The sequence below is a fragment of the Peromyscus leucopus genome, chromosome 7 (assembly GCF_004664715.2).
Source record: "Peromyscus leucopus breed LL Stock chromosome 7, UCI_PerLeu_2.1, whole genome shotgun sequence".
Classification (NCBI taxonomy): Eukaryota; Metazoa; Chordata; class Mammalia; order Rodentia; family Cricetidae; genus Peromyscus; species Peromyscus leucopus.
The window spans coordinates 67,100,218-67,114,273 of record NC_051069.1 but is presented as its reverse complement, the minus strand read 5'-3'; the positions used below and the strand labels follow the sequence as shown (position 1 = coordinate 67,114,273).

Below are 14,056 nucleotides of genomic sequence, written 5' to 3'. Positions count from 1 at the left end.
CTAATAAATTTAAAATATGTGTGTATATGAATGTATGTATGTATGTACGTATGCATGCATGCATGCATTCTGTAAGTTCTGTTCCTCTAGAGAACCCTGACCAGTCCAACCACTTTCCATATGGCATTACTCATGCCCACTCCCTCAGCGCCTATAAAATGATGGAGTTGACCAACCTCCAGCCTTTCAGAACTGGCAGCACATCAAACAATGAAAACACAGCACTGGTAATCAAAAATGTTTTAATGATTAATGTTTAGACATTATTTAACAGTGTGGGTATATCCAGACAAGCTAAGCACACTTTGACAGCACACTACTGAATGTTATAGTTTTTGTACTGAAATACGTAAAGACACCTGCAAACCGGTACCTAGGATGAAGACACACACAAATATACACATTCTAGATTTCATAAGGTAAATGTAAACAGATGCTGCAACTCCTTCCAAACAGAAAACCCACAAGACTAATTAGGACCAATTGGCTCCTTATAATTGAATGTGCAAAATTAAAGCATGGTAAACTGATATTTACATAAATATCAAACCCACAATTAGTTTATACATTGTCAATCATCTGCTAAGATGTGTCGTGAGTGGTTCAACAAAATTTTTTTCAAAGCGGAAGGTATTCAAAGGCTAAACTTTCAACACTTTAAAAACGACACATGTTTAAGAGTCCTCATCTGTATGATCACCGCCTCAGGTACACAAGACGATTTTAAGATAAGCAGTCTGTTACTTTGAAACAAGCGCTTGAAACCAATCTTTAGATGCTAAGCAGAAAAAAAAAAAGTATAGATGCCGCCAAGATATACACTGAATAAAATCACTCCCCAAATGCCCGGTTCCTTCATGCTCTAGCTACCTCTTTAATTTTACCTCAAAATACTTAAGGTGCTTCCTGGTCTCTTGGTAAATTTTGGTAAATTAGGCACATTTTAAAAGGAAGTATATGTCAAAATAGCACTACAGAAAAACAATAAAAAAATTTGGACCCAGGCAACCAGTTCCCCATCACTGGTCCATGTAACGGTCACATGGTGAGTGTCTAATCACCCTTCCTGAAAGGTTATTTCTCTTCTTTGCAAATGGAGGGACGCAGAATGGACTTTCTGTCTCCTGTATAAACACTAAGCACTTCAGAAGTGTCAAGTGGCCTGCTCACCCTACAGTCGCCCTAGACTCTGGAGGACCAAGAAGAGAGATACAAGTGTCTCCAGACTGCGCTGGACCCTTTTCCCACCTCTTTAGAACACATTAATAGTGGCACTCAAAATAAAAAAATAGGATCTGTTAAAAAGTTAAACTGACTGTTCCACTAGACTTGAGCCTACTTATTAAAAGCCAGCATCAGAAAACAGAAGGTGCTGTCCATTTCGCATCTCCAAGTCACTTGAAGTTACACATCACACGCTAGTTTCATAAATCACATATTTGATTTTTCTAAACGGAGCTATTACAAATGAATACAAAGTTGAAACATACCCTAATTAAACTAATAAGCTTTGGGCCCTGCTTTTTTTAAGTCTTAAGGCATGTGTGTTTTTCTACTGTTAACAACATTGTACAAATTTACATTTACAATCACATGCATGGTCTACAATTAAAAAAAAAAGTTTGGATTACAGTGTTTTAAATTGTGAACCACAATTCAGCACCTATCGTGTTATAACTAATAAGGCAACAGCAGTGTCGGATACTACAATAACATTCCCTTTCCACAGTCTAGCGCGGGGGTCGATGAGAGCCCAGAAATGGGAGAAATCGTATGCCTACTTGTATAATCTGTATACATACTAGGGGTTTGGAACTGATGGAGAAGGCCCTACCTAAATCACACTACAGTAGGCCAGACTAGTGACAGCAGCTGTTACGAGCGTCAGGGCACAACTCATACTGTGCTTACAATCACACGCCGTGGTCCGGAGGGGTCGCCTCCGCCTTGTCAATCCTTTCTCTGCTTCCGCTGCTTCACGCTGTTTTCCAGGGAAGGGAAGCTGTTGGTGTGGCCGTTGACCGCAGTCGTGGACCCGTTCTGGTGGCCCTTCAGGTGCTCTTTCCTCCGAGAGGCCCCTTTCTTGTTGTAGGTCTGAAATGTACAAGGCAGTTGAGTGCCTGCTAACCAGGAGAACTGTACTAGTCGGCACCTAACTAGGCCTGCTCTACTTGTATGGTAAATCTCGTCAAGTAATTCCTGTGCTCCAATAACCATTTTCTATTTCAATCACACTTTCGGGGTTTGGTTTTGTTTTTAGGCCTAGCTCATAGGTTCTCTGACTCCGAGGTCACAACAGAAACATTTATGATACAGAGTTTATGTTCACTCTGCTTTGCCTCTTCAGGACTGGATGGTAGAGTGACGGGCTATGACCAAATTGGCTCCTCCCACCCGACAGTAGCTCCTCTAACACAGATGTCACTGCTTATCTTTAATCTTGTCTTATTGCCTCAGCTACTACCTCAGCCCTCTTGTGCGAAGTACTATACTGCTAGGAGCAAATGGAGAAAGGTCCCATAGTCAGGCCCCAGCAAAACATGAGTCAACAAGTCACACGCAGGTACATGGGGACACAGAAGAGAAACCGTGGCTGAGCCTCCGGGTGGCCCTTCCGTACTATTGGCCTTTGCTCAGGACCCATGACCTTTGCCCTTGCTCCTGACCTTCTGCCCAGGTCAGTGAGGACTGAAGCCACTGGGCACTGGCCACAGAAGCAGGAGAATCAGTGTATGCCAAGTGGTCAGGCACCCCCCAGAGACAGTCTGTGCGCAAACCTCTATCACTTCATGAGACCAAACTCATGCCCCCAACTTGAGCAGTCGGCATGTAAGAAAAGTGGGACAAAATGGTAGGTTTCAATTATAGCAGAGGACTTCGATGGAAATGTCACTTAGCTCTGACAAGCAGGGCAGTGAGGCTGAGACTTCTGACTGAAAATCACCTCTATTTCTCTGCACTAGGCCAGAGGGAAGGAATAAAAAAGCACACTGCTCATCTCCCACCTGAGCCCCAAGACACCCAGTTCCAGCATCTTGAGCAGAGCGGGCGGTCCCTCCATCCCTACGCAGGCTCCTTCAGAGCACAGTGCCAGCACCAGCAGGGGCTGACAGAGCCCTCCTGAGGAGAGAGAGGCTGAAGGCCGGCTGCCAGCGAAAGGCGAGGGTTACCTGAATGTAGAAGTTCGTGAAGAGGGCAATCAGGGAAATCATGTATCCAATCTGGAAATACAACCACCCGAGGGGGAAGGTACATGGCCAGATGACTCCACAGCTCGTCTGGATGATTGTCAGTACAAACTGGACCTAGAGGAGAAAGGCCAGGGCTGAACACAGACGGGGTTCCAACCAGAACTGTGTATCAGAGCTTCCACCCAAGTTTGGGAACCGGCATTTGCCAGCCTTCTATACCACATTTTATCCTAAACTGTGTATGTTTGTGTCTTCTCCAAGTTCCCCCCTCTCCTCAAAGCTATGAAACCACCTTCATCCTATTCCAGGACTCGGCACCGACAGATCCAAGAGAGAGGAGCGAGGTATGTGTTTGAAGGGGCCAGTGATGTCGCTTGCTACACATGATCTGACTGACACGCTTCCTCCTCGGGATCTGTGTTCACTTAATGTGGTGAAAGCTGTCATGAACATTAAAACTCTTCTTGGCCAAAGGGCCAGCTCCACAGATGACTCCTGATGAGCGACCTTGAAAAAACGGTGGACCCGTGTAGAGATACGCTGAAAAGGTGTTAGGGCCACCTGACTACTTAAAGAACCTTCAGGAGGACCAACGGGTAAGGCCAGCCCAGTGACGTCTCCGAAGCTTCCACCAGCTCCCTGTTTTCCTCTATTTCTTCAGGCTAGTCCTCCAAGACGAGACATAACGAGGCAGATGGCCCACAGCCCAGCAGGATGTCAATGTCCCATGGTGTTCTTCCACATTCTGTCCACATTCTGTCTGCCAGAGCCCCGACTACAGCATCGATCCATCTCTGCATCCTTTCTCCTCTGGTAGCAGAGGAGGCTAGAGAACAATTACCCTTCCTCACAGGTGAGAAAAAGATTAGTAAGGATTGCAGAGCAGCTGGCAGAGGTGATAATGAAACACCAAACACAGAAGGAGCGTCTCAGAATGTTATTTTTAAATTTTGAGAAATCAAGATTGATTCAGGGGATCTAAATTAGATTCATTTGGAACAAATGTATATGGCAAGCCTGGGCTGGGGAGCTCAGTGCCTGCCCCTGCAGCCAGCTTTGGCCTCCTGCCTCAGTATGTTCACCTACAGAATGGAGACAACATTTGAAACAACTCATACAAAAATCATTTACTTAGCACGAGTACTTGGCACCCAGGACAAAAGGCGCCAGTGTTGGTCAACAGTAGTATTACTAATCAGCTCAGGAAGACTTCATGAGGGGAAGGAATGTACACCAATAATATACTGACAACTGGCCAAGGTTTAAGAAAGAACGGTGAGAAGAACCATCCAGGCCAGACAATTGCTGGCCTGCTTCTGGCAGGGCCCATCCTCTGAAGCAGTGTGAGGTGATCTGCTATACGGGGTTAGAGTCTGCTATAGTCACCTTGTACCCATCTTAGCCAACAGGCTCACTGTCTAGTAAGCTACAAAGGCTCTGGACTCAGCACCTTGGAAGTTCTACCTGAAACTCCTGGGAACACAGATAAGCAGTTTTCAGCTTCATTTTGGACATGAGTACACGTGTGCACATTACGTGCTCACACACACAAAATAAGAACTAAGACTGACCTGAAGTTGGGAGCTCAAGACTTGAGGCACCCCCAGTCCAGAGCAGTGTCTCCGTCTACTAGAAACAAGAGCATTCCCTGATCTGCCGATGAAACTTGAACTAGATCAACTGGATTTGATTAAACAACAGTGTGGCCTGGAAGAGGGCTGTGGCCAGCAAGGAGCCAGTTCTGGGCACAGTGATTAAGTTACTCACCAGCTGCCCCTGGGTGATGTACTTCTTCCACCAGAGGTAGGGACGCATGGAAGGGACAGATGACAGACCATAGTACGAGTACATGAGGACATGGATGAAGCTGTTGAGTGTCGCACCAAAGTAAGCTGTGAGAGCAAAGGGGATTGGAGGAATGTATTAGAGTTTCATAAATAACAGTCGGGGGAAATTCAAGACCCTTTGGAGCTAGAGAAACTCCTCTGAAACTCCAGAGGACAACAACCACTGCAGCTCTACGTACTACACGGATGTGTAAGGAAAAGTCAGTTTCCACTTAGGTGGGCAGGGCAGGCAGCCACCAGGACACCTTAATCCCAGTGGTCAACTGACGCTCCCGTGACTACTTGTGCCCCAGCCCTGGCACCTGCAGGTGTGGCTGGTGGGGAGGCGGACTTCTCCTCCCAGATGCCTAAGAGGTGCCATTCTGAATACTGGGGGAGGCTAAGTGATGGGCAGCATGTTGTTTCCATTCCTTTGCTGAGGTCTGGGGGAGACTTGGAAGTTACGGTTACTCCTTAGGACTATAGTTATGGTTGTGGTTAACAGCAGAATCTAGAGTCAGTTCCTTCGAGATGAAAGATCCATTTTACCACGACTTTCAATTTCTAGTACAATACATTTTTTTTTACACTTTCATCCTCAACAGTGACTAAGGAACCAAAGCCCCACCCCCACCCCCGCTTCAGATACACAGACTTATGTTAGGAAGAGTTCCTACTGAGTATGACGGAAGCTGGTCCTGGAGCCTTGCAGAGGTCACGTATACTCTCTCTAGTTTTCCATGGGCCAGGTGGGGCTAGCTGTCCAGATATGTTGGAATGTAAAACATTCTTCGAATGTAATCAAATGCAGGGCGGTCCCTACTAGAATTTGGGCTAGCTTTATCCACAGGTGGTAAGGGATGAACACTAGTTTAGGAGTGTTTGAGCTTACCTAGATGTCCCTCAACCAAAGAATGGATAAAGAAAATGTGGTACATTTACACAATGGAGTATTACTCAGTGGTAAAAAAACAATGACATCATGAAATCTGCAGGCAAAAGGATGGAACTAGAAAAAAAATCATCCTGAGTGAGGTAACCCAGACCCAGAAAGACCAACACAGTATGTACTCACTTCTAAGTGGATATTAGATGTAAAGCAAAGCAAAGGATAAACAGACTATAATCCACAGACCCAGAGAAGCTAGGTAACCCTGAGAGGAACACATGGATCACCCCCAAGAAGGGGAAATAGATGAGATCTCCTGGGTAAACTGGGGGGAGGGGGGAGATAGAGAATAGGGGATGGGGGATGGGAATGCGAGGTATTGGGATGGCCGAGTTGGGAGAGGAACAGGAAAGGAGAACAATGAAAGAGATATCTTGATAGAGGGGGCCATTAAGTGGTTAGGGAGAAACCTGGTACCAGGGAAACTCCCAGGAATCCACAAGGATGACCCAGCTAAGACTCTAGCAATAGTGGAGAGGGTGCCTGAATTAGCCTTCCCCTGTAATCAGATTGATGACTACCCTAATTGTCATCATAGAACCTTCATCCAGTGACTGATGGAAGCAGATGCAGAGACCCACAGCCAAGCACTGGGCCTAGCTCTGGGAGTCCAATCAAAGAGAGGGAGGAGGGATTATATGAGCAAGCGGGGGTGAGGTGGGATATCAAGATCATGACAAGGAAACGCACAGAGACAGCTGACCCAAGCTCATGGGAGTTCATGGACTCTAGACTGACAGCTGGGGAATCTGCCTGGGACGAACCTAGGCCCTAGACATGTGGATGACAATTGTGTAACTTCGTCTGTTTGTGGGGCCCCTAGCAGTGGGACCAGAATCTGTCCCTGGCACATGAACTGGCTTCTTGGGAACTATTCCCTAAGGTGGGATGCCTTGCTCAGCCTTGATGCAGGGGAGGAGGAGCTTGGTCCTGCCTCAACTTGATGTACCGCCTCTGTTGACTCAAATGGGAGGCCTTACCCTTTCTGAGGAGTGGATGGGGGTGGGGAGGGAGGAAAACTGTGGTTGGTGAATAAAAATATTAAAAAAGAAAGGAGGGGGCGGGGTTTGAGCTCAACCCATCCCCCCAGGGTCTCACCTATCTCCCAAGAACAAAGGCACTGCATTTAGAAAATTTTGTCCAGTTATACACCCGATAGAGCTGTGAATCTCGGTAGGGAGAGTTAATCAGCAACTATGCTGGAGGCAGGGGAGAATCCATGAGCAGATCCTAAGATTCTAAGTCAAATTCTTCAATGTCAGGATAAAAAACCACGTGACTGAGGTATCTGTTGGAATCCTAAGTGGAACCTGAAGATGCAAATGCTAGCACCATAACCAACCTTAAAGAGCTAGCAAACTTCAGTGCATGCTATGGACTGGTAGCCACTCAGTGAGAGGGTATGGGGGCTTCATAACGTGTGCTGTAGCCAAGAAGGCCTTGCTCCCCAACACACACCTACCACACCAGACAGACTCCATCACTTGGCAGCACATACCGTCCACACTAGACAGAACAAGGGTTGTAGAAGTTGGTTCTCTCCTTCCAACATATGAGCTCTTGGGGTTGGACTCAGGTCACTGGGCCTGGCAGCAAACACCTTTGCCGGCTGGTTACTTACCTGACCACCCATCCCCCACTTCTTAATGTAACCCAGGCTGGTAGTTCCTTCATTTTACCCAATCAGCACAAGACACTGACTGCTAGAGAAAGTTCTGTGCTCTTAGGCCACACAAACTCATTAAAGGCAACCCCAGGTCCTCTTCACAAAGTCCTTGCCTATTTCTGTATCTTGATGCCTTGGATTTCTTTAGACAGGTTCATAACTTCCGGTTTTACTTTATAGCCTCTGACCTATTTAGGATTGATTTTTGGGTAGAGCAAGAGATCTGTGTTCTGTTCCATAGTTTTACATGTGGATTTCTAGTTTTCCCAGAACCATCTTTGAAGAGGCTTGTCTTTTTAATGATTTCAATTCTAAATTAGCATACAAAATAATGGGTTTTACAGTGGCATCTTCATACATTTCTGTCACTGTGCTTTTTTTTTTTTTTTTTTGGTTTCTCTGTGTAGCTTTGGTGCCTGTCCTGGAACTCACTCTGTAGCCCAGGCTGGCCTCGAACTCACAGAGATCCACCTGGCTCTGTCTCCCGAGTGCTGGGATTAAAGGCGTGCGCCACCACCGCCCGGGTTGTAGTTTGTTCTTGTTTGCTCCCCTTCCTGGTGGTGTCCTTCCCTGTCCCTCCTCTTGTCCAGGTGGCTTCCTACCTTCCCTAGTAAGCAGTCCCCTCTGCTCTTACATACACTCCATTACCCTCATTATTTCCCATCTCCCTTAAGCTCTCTTCCTCCTCTCTCATGATCCTTTTCCTAGTTTTGTGACCTACACATTAATACATGCACATATACAATTTTATATTTGGGTTCACATATGATATACAACATGCAGTATTTGAGTCTGGCTCATTTCACTTTTTTCTGGGATAATCTTTTTGTACACTGTGAAGATGTGTTTTGCCAAAGCACCTTCTAATTGGTTTAATAAAGAGCTGAATGGCCAATAGCTGGGCAGGAAGAGGATAGGCAGTACTTCCAGGCAGAGATAGAAACTCTGGGAAGGAATCAAGAGAGGCAGAGATTTGCCAGCCAGTCACAGAGGAAATCAGACTCATGGTACTGAGCAGAGGTAACAAGCCACGAGGCAGAATGTAGATTAATATAAATGGGTTAATTTAAGTTTTAAGAGCTAGTTGGGAACAAGCCTAAGCTAAGGCCAACCTTTCATATTTAATAAGTCTCCATATCATTATTTGGGAACTGGCAGTCCAAAGAAAAGCCTGGCTACATTCAGTTGCCTCCATTTTCCTGCAAATGCTATGATTTATACCTGCATAAAATTCCACTGTGCACTGCTGACCTTCATCTGTGGATGGCCATCCAGGCTGGTTCCATTTGTTGTCTATCGTGAAGAGCGCAGCAATAACCATGAAAGTACTTGTACCTCTGTGGTATGCTGACTTGGAGTCCTTGGCTATTTACCCAAGAGCAGTACAGAAGGGTCATATGGTAGTTTTAGCTTCAGTTCCCAAGGAACCTCCCTCCTGATTTCCATATCAGCTAAATGAGGATACAGTGCCACCGGAAGTGAGTCACAGCTCCTCTTGGCCCATGTCCTTGCCGGCATTTTGCCTCTAGTGGTATTGAACCTAGGACCTCACTGATACTGGTCATGTGCTTGTCGCTCTGCTATATCCCTATATCCCCCACTGGTTTGTTTTCTTGAGGATAACCATTTTGACTAGAGTGAGATGGGGTCTCAAAGCAGCTGTACCATGCATTTTCCTGGTAGCTAAAGGATGCTGAGCACTTTTTAAAAGTAATTATTGGGCATTTGTGTTTCCTTTAATGAACTGTGTATTGAATTCAACAGTCTATTTACTAATGAATAATTTGTGTTTGTTTTTTTTTTTTTAAAGCAATGAGTATTTCTGCTGACACCTTTGTCAGAGGTTATGTGGTGGTAGCTGTGTGATTTCTGGTCTTCTTTCTGTTCTATTCTTTGAGTCCACATGCCCCTTTTGTACCAGTACTCTACTGTTCTTGTTACTATGGCTCTGTGGCATAATTTGGGATCAGGCCTTATGATATCTTTAGCATTGCTCTTTCTGCTTAGGATTACTTTGTCTAATAGATGTTCTAAGAAAGTAGAAAGGAGGAGACAAAAAGGGGTAAAGAAAGGGAACTTGAGAGGGTAGTCGGAGGAGGGACAAATGAGAAAAAAGTATAATGATATGAAAATGTCACGATGAAACCCTTAACAATGTATGCTAACTAAAACAATAATAAAAAATAGAAAAAGAAAAAACCTGAACACAAATCAAAGCTTAACCTAGGAATTTACAGAGACAGCAAACATCTTTGCTGAGTGCCTAAGTTTCCAGTCTGTCTCTATCACACGTTCCCAAACACCCTATTACTTACAATGGCCGCAGGGAACCCAGTTCATCACAAACCACCAGATATTCCACATGGAGGCGTGGTGGTAGACATGTAGGACTGTGATCTGGTGGTTGTTCTTGCGAAGGATGAAGAAGAAGGTGTCCATGAATTCTATGAGTTTGGAGAAGTAGTACCACCAGAGGACGCGGATGATCTACAAGCAAAGGGTTTATGGTTTTTCTCCAGTGCTTTTCTGGAATGTCACCTGGGACATGCTATACACATGTACACTCAACACAAAAAGCTGGAGAGCCCCGCTGGCTCCCAGTGCCTTCGGGTGTCTGAGCTCCGGCCACTGTGGGTGCCTTTAGTCAATGAACATGCTATCCTGGGAGGACTGGAGGGGCAGCAGGGATGTCTGCCAAGGGCTCCTGACACTCTTGCACACTCTAAGAAGAACAGGAAGCGCACACCTGCAATCCTGGGATTTGGAGGTAGAAGCCAGAGAATCCAGAGTTCAGGATCATCTTTAGCTACACAGAATGTGAGGCCATACAGGATCCCACCTCAAAGCAAAACTAAGTCAACACAAAAGCCCTGGGAAGCTCCAGCCTCAACAACACTTTTCTGAAGTAGTTTGCAGAGCTTCTAGGAGGAGAAGGATGCTCTGGGCTTGAGGGACTGGTGTGAGGTAGCATGAATCGTGGAAGAAACGGAACCAGAATGTGTGGTACCCATTGCTGGTCCAATCAGTATGTCCAAAGGAAATGCTGGCCGGGCTGAGCTTTGACTGTAAGCCTTCTGTTAAAAAAAAAAAAAAACAAACTCCAATCCTCAAGAGTGGAAGTTGGATTTTACCTTTAATACCACCACTCAGAAGGCACTTAGAAGAATGATTTGAAATCCAAATGATCTCTTTTATGTAAATATGAAAGCTGATAAACACAAGCTTCCCCTGTCAACTGCTCACAGAATTTCTTCTACAGAGAGGGCGGCTCACATTTTCATCCTCTCTATGCCGTTCATGTTCACGTTTCCCTACCACACACCCAGCACTTCTTTCTTTCTCCTTTCAAAATGTCAACAGGAATTCTCAGGATTGAGAGGGTATGGTCTTTTTCGCCTTTTGTAGAAGTTCTTTATTGAAGAACCAAACACACACAGACACACCCACCCACACCCACCCCTGAAACAGTACCTTCATGTCTGATTCTCCTGCGCTGCGTGTTCCCTGACAGAAGAAGTTGTATTTGCCTTCCCACACACCTGTCACCAACTGAAAAAAGAGAAGAAAAACAGTTACTGCAGAGAACCCTGTTCAAGTGAACTTTGTTCAGCTGAACTTCATTCGTTTCGAGTATGTGGAAAGTTACTCGGGGCTGTACTGAGGCAAGTTCGGGAACTGTGAGAGAGGGACGTCTAACACTGTACCTGCGTTCACACAGGGTCAGAACACTGGAAGGCTGAAGGGGAGCTTGAAGTCACTCCCAGGCTGCTGCCCTCAGAAACCCCCTCTACCTGGAGCCTCAGCATGCCCGAGACCAGTGCAACTCCAAGATGGCATCCTGTCTCTGTATGCCACGCTCCCTAAGCCGGGGTTCTCAAACCTGAGTGCACTCAGATGTGAGTGTGCCAGTCATGGACTATCTGGGGCATGGGGGCACAAGCATGTGTAGTTCTAGTGAGTCCCTAAATTGCCGGTACCAAGACCACTGGCCTGGAACCACGCTTTAAACACCAGGAGCAACCCAGTCCATCTTCCTTATTCCTTGTCACTTCCTGTTGCTGTGTCGCCCTCTGGACTCACGGATGAGCTGTCTGCACACACTGTGGTGTCACAGAAGACCCCAGAACCAGGTGCAAGCTTTTGTTATAGTCCTACAGTTTTCACGGGCTCCCTTCCAGGGCCTGTTTCCTCAGCAGTTTCCACACAGCGAGATGAGCAGCCTATGAGACCTGAGGACCCACGCCAACGGTCCGGACAGGAAGTTTATTTGAATTACTCTCTTTCCACGCTGCCCACCTGCCATGTTCCTAACAGCCATGGGGTGCTATTTGTCTATGAAAAGCACAGCTCCAGGCTTGTTTACTTTCGTCTACAGTCTGGAACAATCTTGAGCGTTCCTGATAACCACAGAACGCCAGGTGCTGAGATGGCATGCTTTAAGTCTCATCTCACGCAAGCATGAAACACACACAAGGACCCGGTCACTAGTTATCAAAGTGTGTATCCTCGTCCAGCACCACCAGCGGCACCCAGGACCCCTGAGAAATGCATTCTTTTTTTTTTTTTTTTTTTTCCCCATGACAGGGTTTCTCTGTGTAACTTTGCACCTTTCCTGGAACTCACTTGTATCCCAGGCTGGCCTCGAACTCACAGAGATCCGCCTGCCTCTGCCTCCCAAGTGCTGGGATTAAAGGAGTGCGCCACCACCGCCCGGCGAAATGCATTCTTGAACTACCCCACACCTTCAGAATCCAAAACCCTAGATAACCAAGGCTGGCACTCAGGGACCCGGATTACAAACTCTAGAGAATCTAATGATGTTGGTTCAAAGAACTGTCCCCAACTAGCAGAGCTGACACCCCCCCCCCCAACTTGTAACAGCCGTAAGCCCCACCCTGGATCTTGTGACTCTGAAATTTATGGGCAGGAAACCCAAAGTTGGGTGTGCGTGTGCGAAGAGGCAGGGTCTCAGGTAGCCAAGGTTGAAGTAATGATCCTCCTGCCTCCACCTCTTGAGCGCTGTGATTTACCAGCTGGCCAGTGTTTTAACAGGTGATTCTGATCAGATGAAATTTGGAAACAGCTGTGGGTCCCATTGTAGCTGCACAGCACGATCACCTGGGAGCTTTTAAAGAATTACTAATGCCTGGCCTCACTCTGACCATGAAACAAAACCTCAAGGGGCCTCTTGTAAAGGTCTCAAGAGAATTCAGTATGCAGCTCGGACGGTAACCCAGCGGTTTCATGCTACTGATCACAGTCAGAAAGGGTCTGAGGGAAGGGATACCTGAGAGCCAGGATCCAGGAGGCTTCAGGCCCACTGCCCTTGAGACAACTGCTCAGCCTGGTAAACAGCACAGATGCCCTACAGTGAGCAGCATGTCTGGACAAGGACTGGAAGACACACTGTCACCTTTTCATCCAATTTAATATGAGAAATAAACGCCAGGCCTGGTACACTCGCATGGATGCTGAGTCACACTGTCACATTTTCATCCAATTTAACGTGAGAAATAAATGCCAGGCCTGGTACACTGGTACATGGATGCTGAGCTGGCATCTGGTGTTTCTTTTGACTTCCTTTCTGATGTTTTCCTTCTGTTTTGTTACTTTCTCCACATGGAAACATTCAGAGTTTACACAGTTTTCAAGGCCAAAGAACAGCCCAGGAGTCTGGAATGCCTTGGGATGAAAAGCCCTGTGGGTTGGGAAGGTTTGATCGGTAGCACTGTGCTTTTCACTGTCAAAGTGAGGGTGAACTCCATTATCTCTAAGTGGTTTTCTGCCCAAGTTTTCAATAATTTCTACGCTAGACTCCGTAACAGACCACACACAATGCTATTTTTTCTAGGCCAGCATGATGAGGTAACATCCTAGGCGTGCATATATTTTTGGTCTTATGTCTTCTTTCAAGGCCAGTTAGGTCTGTCTCTCCCAGACCTATCAGAACTTTCAAGACTCAGGATACAAAACCAGAGTGAAAAGAGGACCAGAAAGCAGGGTGAGGAGATGGGCTTGGTTCCGCAGGAAACCTAACCGGAGAGGGCCATGCCGTCAGAATACACTGTCTACTGTCCTGCCTTCATCCCATGACAGAAACGCTAGATATCTTCTGAGATACAGAGAGGAAATGCTCCTTCCCAAAAGGTCACAGACAATGCAGTAAAGTTCCCATGAGGATAAATATGTACAATAGAAGGAATGTGCTAAAATTGTTACCTTCAATTGCTACACCTCTCGAAATTTTACCATATTAAAAAGTTGTCGCATTTAGTAGGGTGCAGTGGCACACACTTTTAATCTCCCTTGGGAGACAGAGGCAAGCAGATCTCTTTTGAGTTGGTGACCTGGTCTACGCAATAAGTTCCATGGGAGCTAAGGTAAATAGTGAGATTGTCTCAAAAACAACAACAACCAAAAAAAG

General features: G+C 46.2%; 1 protein-coding gene across 1 annotated transcript in view; it reads right to left on the bottom strand.

Moving 5' to 3' along the window:
• Positions 1-225: 225 nt before the first annotated feature.
• Positions 226-14,056, bottom strand: part of Elovl5 (ELOVL fatty acid elongase 5) — a 71,123-nt gene continuing 57,292 nt past the window's right edge. The window contains exons 4-8 of the mRNA XM_028859835.2: positions 11,104-11,181; positions 9,948-10,119; positions 4,959-5,083; positions 3,171-3,305; positions 226-2,094 (exon numbers count right to left, since the gene is read on the bottom strand). Of these exons, the coding sequence (XP_028715668.1) occupies positions 1,951-2,094; positions 3,171-3,305; positions 4,959-5,083; positions 9,948-10,119; positions 11,104-11,181 (654 nt within the window). The 3' untranslated portion in view covers positions 226-1,950. The remainder of the gene's footprint in view (positions 2,095-3,170; positions 3,306-4,958; positions 5,084-9,947; positions 10,120-11,103; positions 11,182-14,056) is intronic.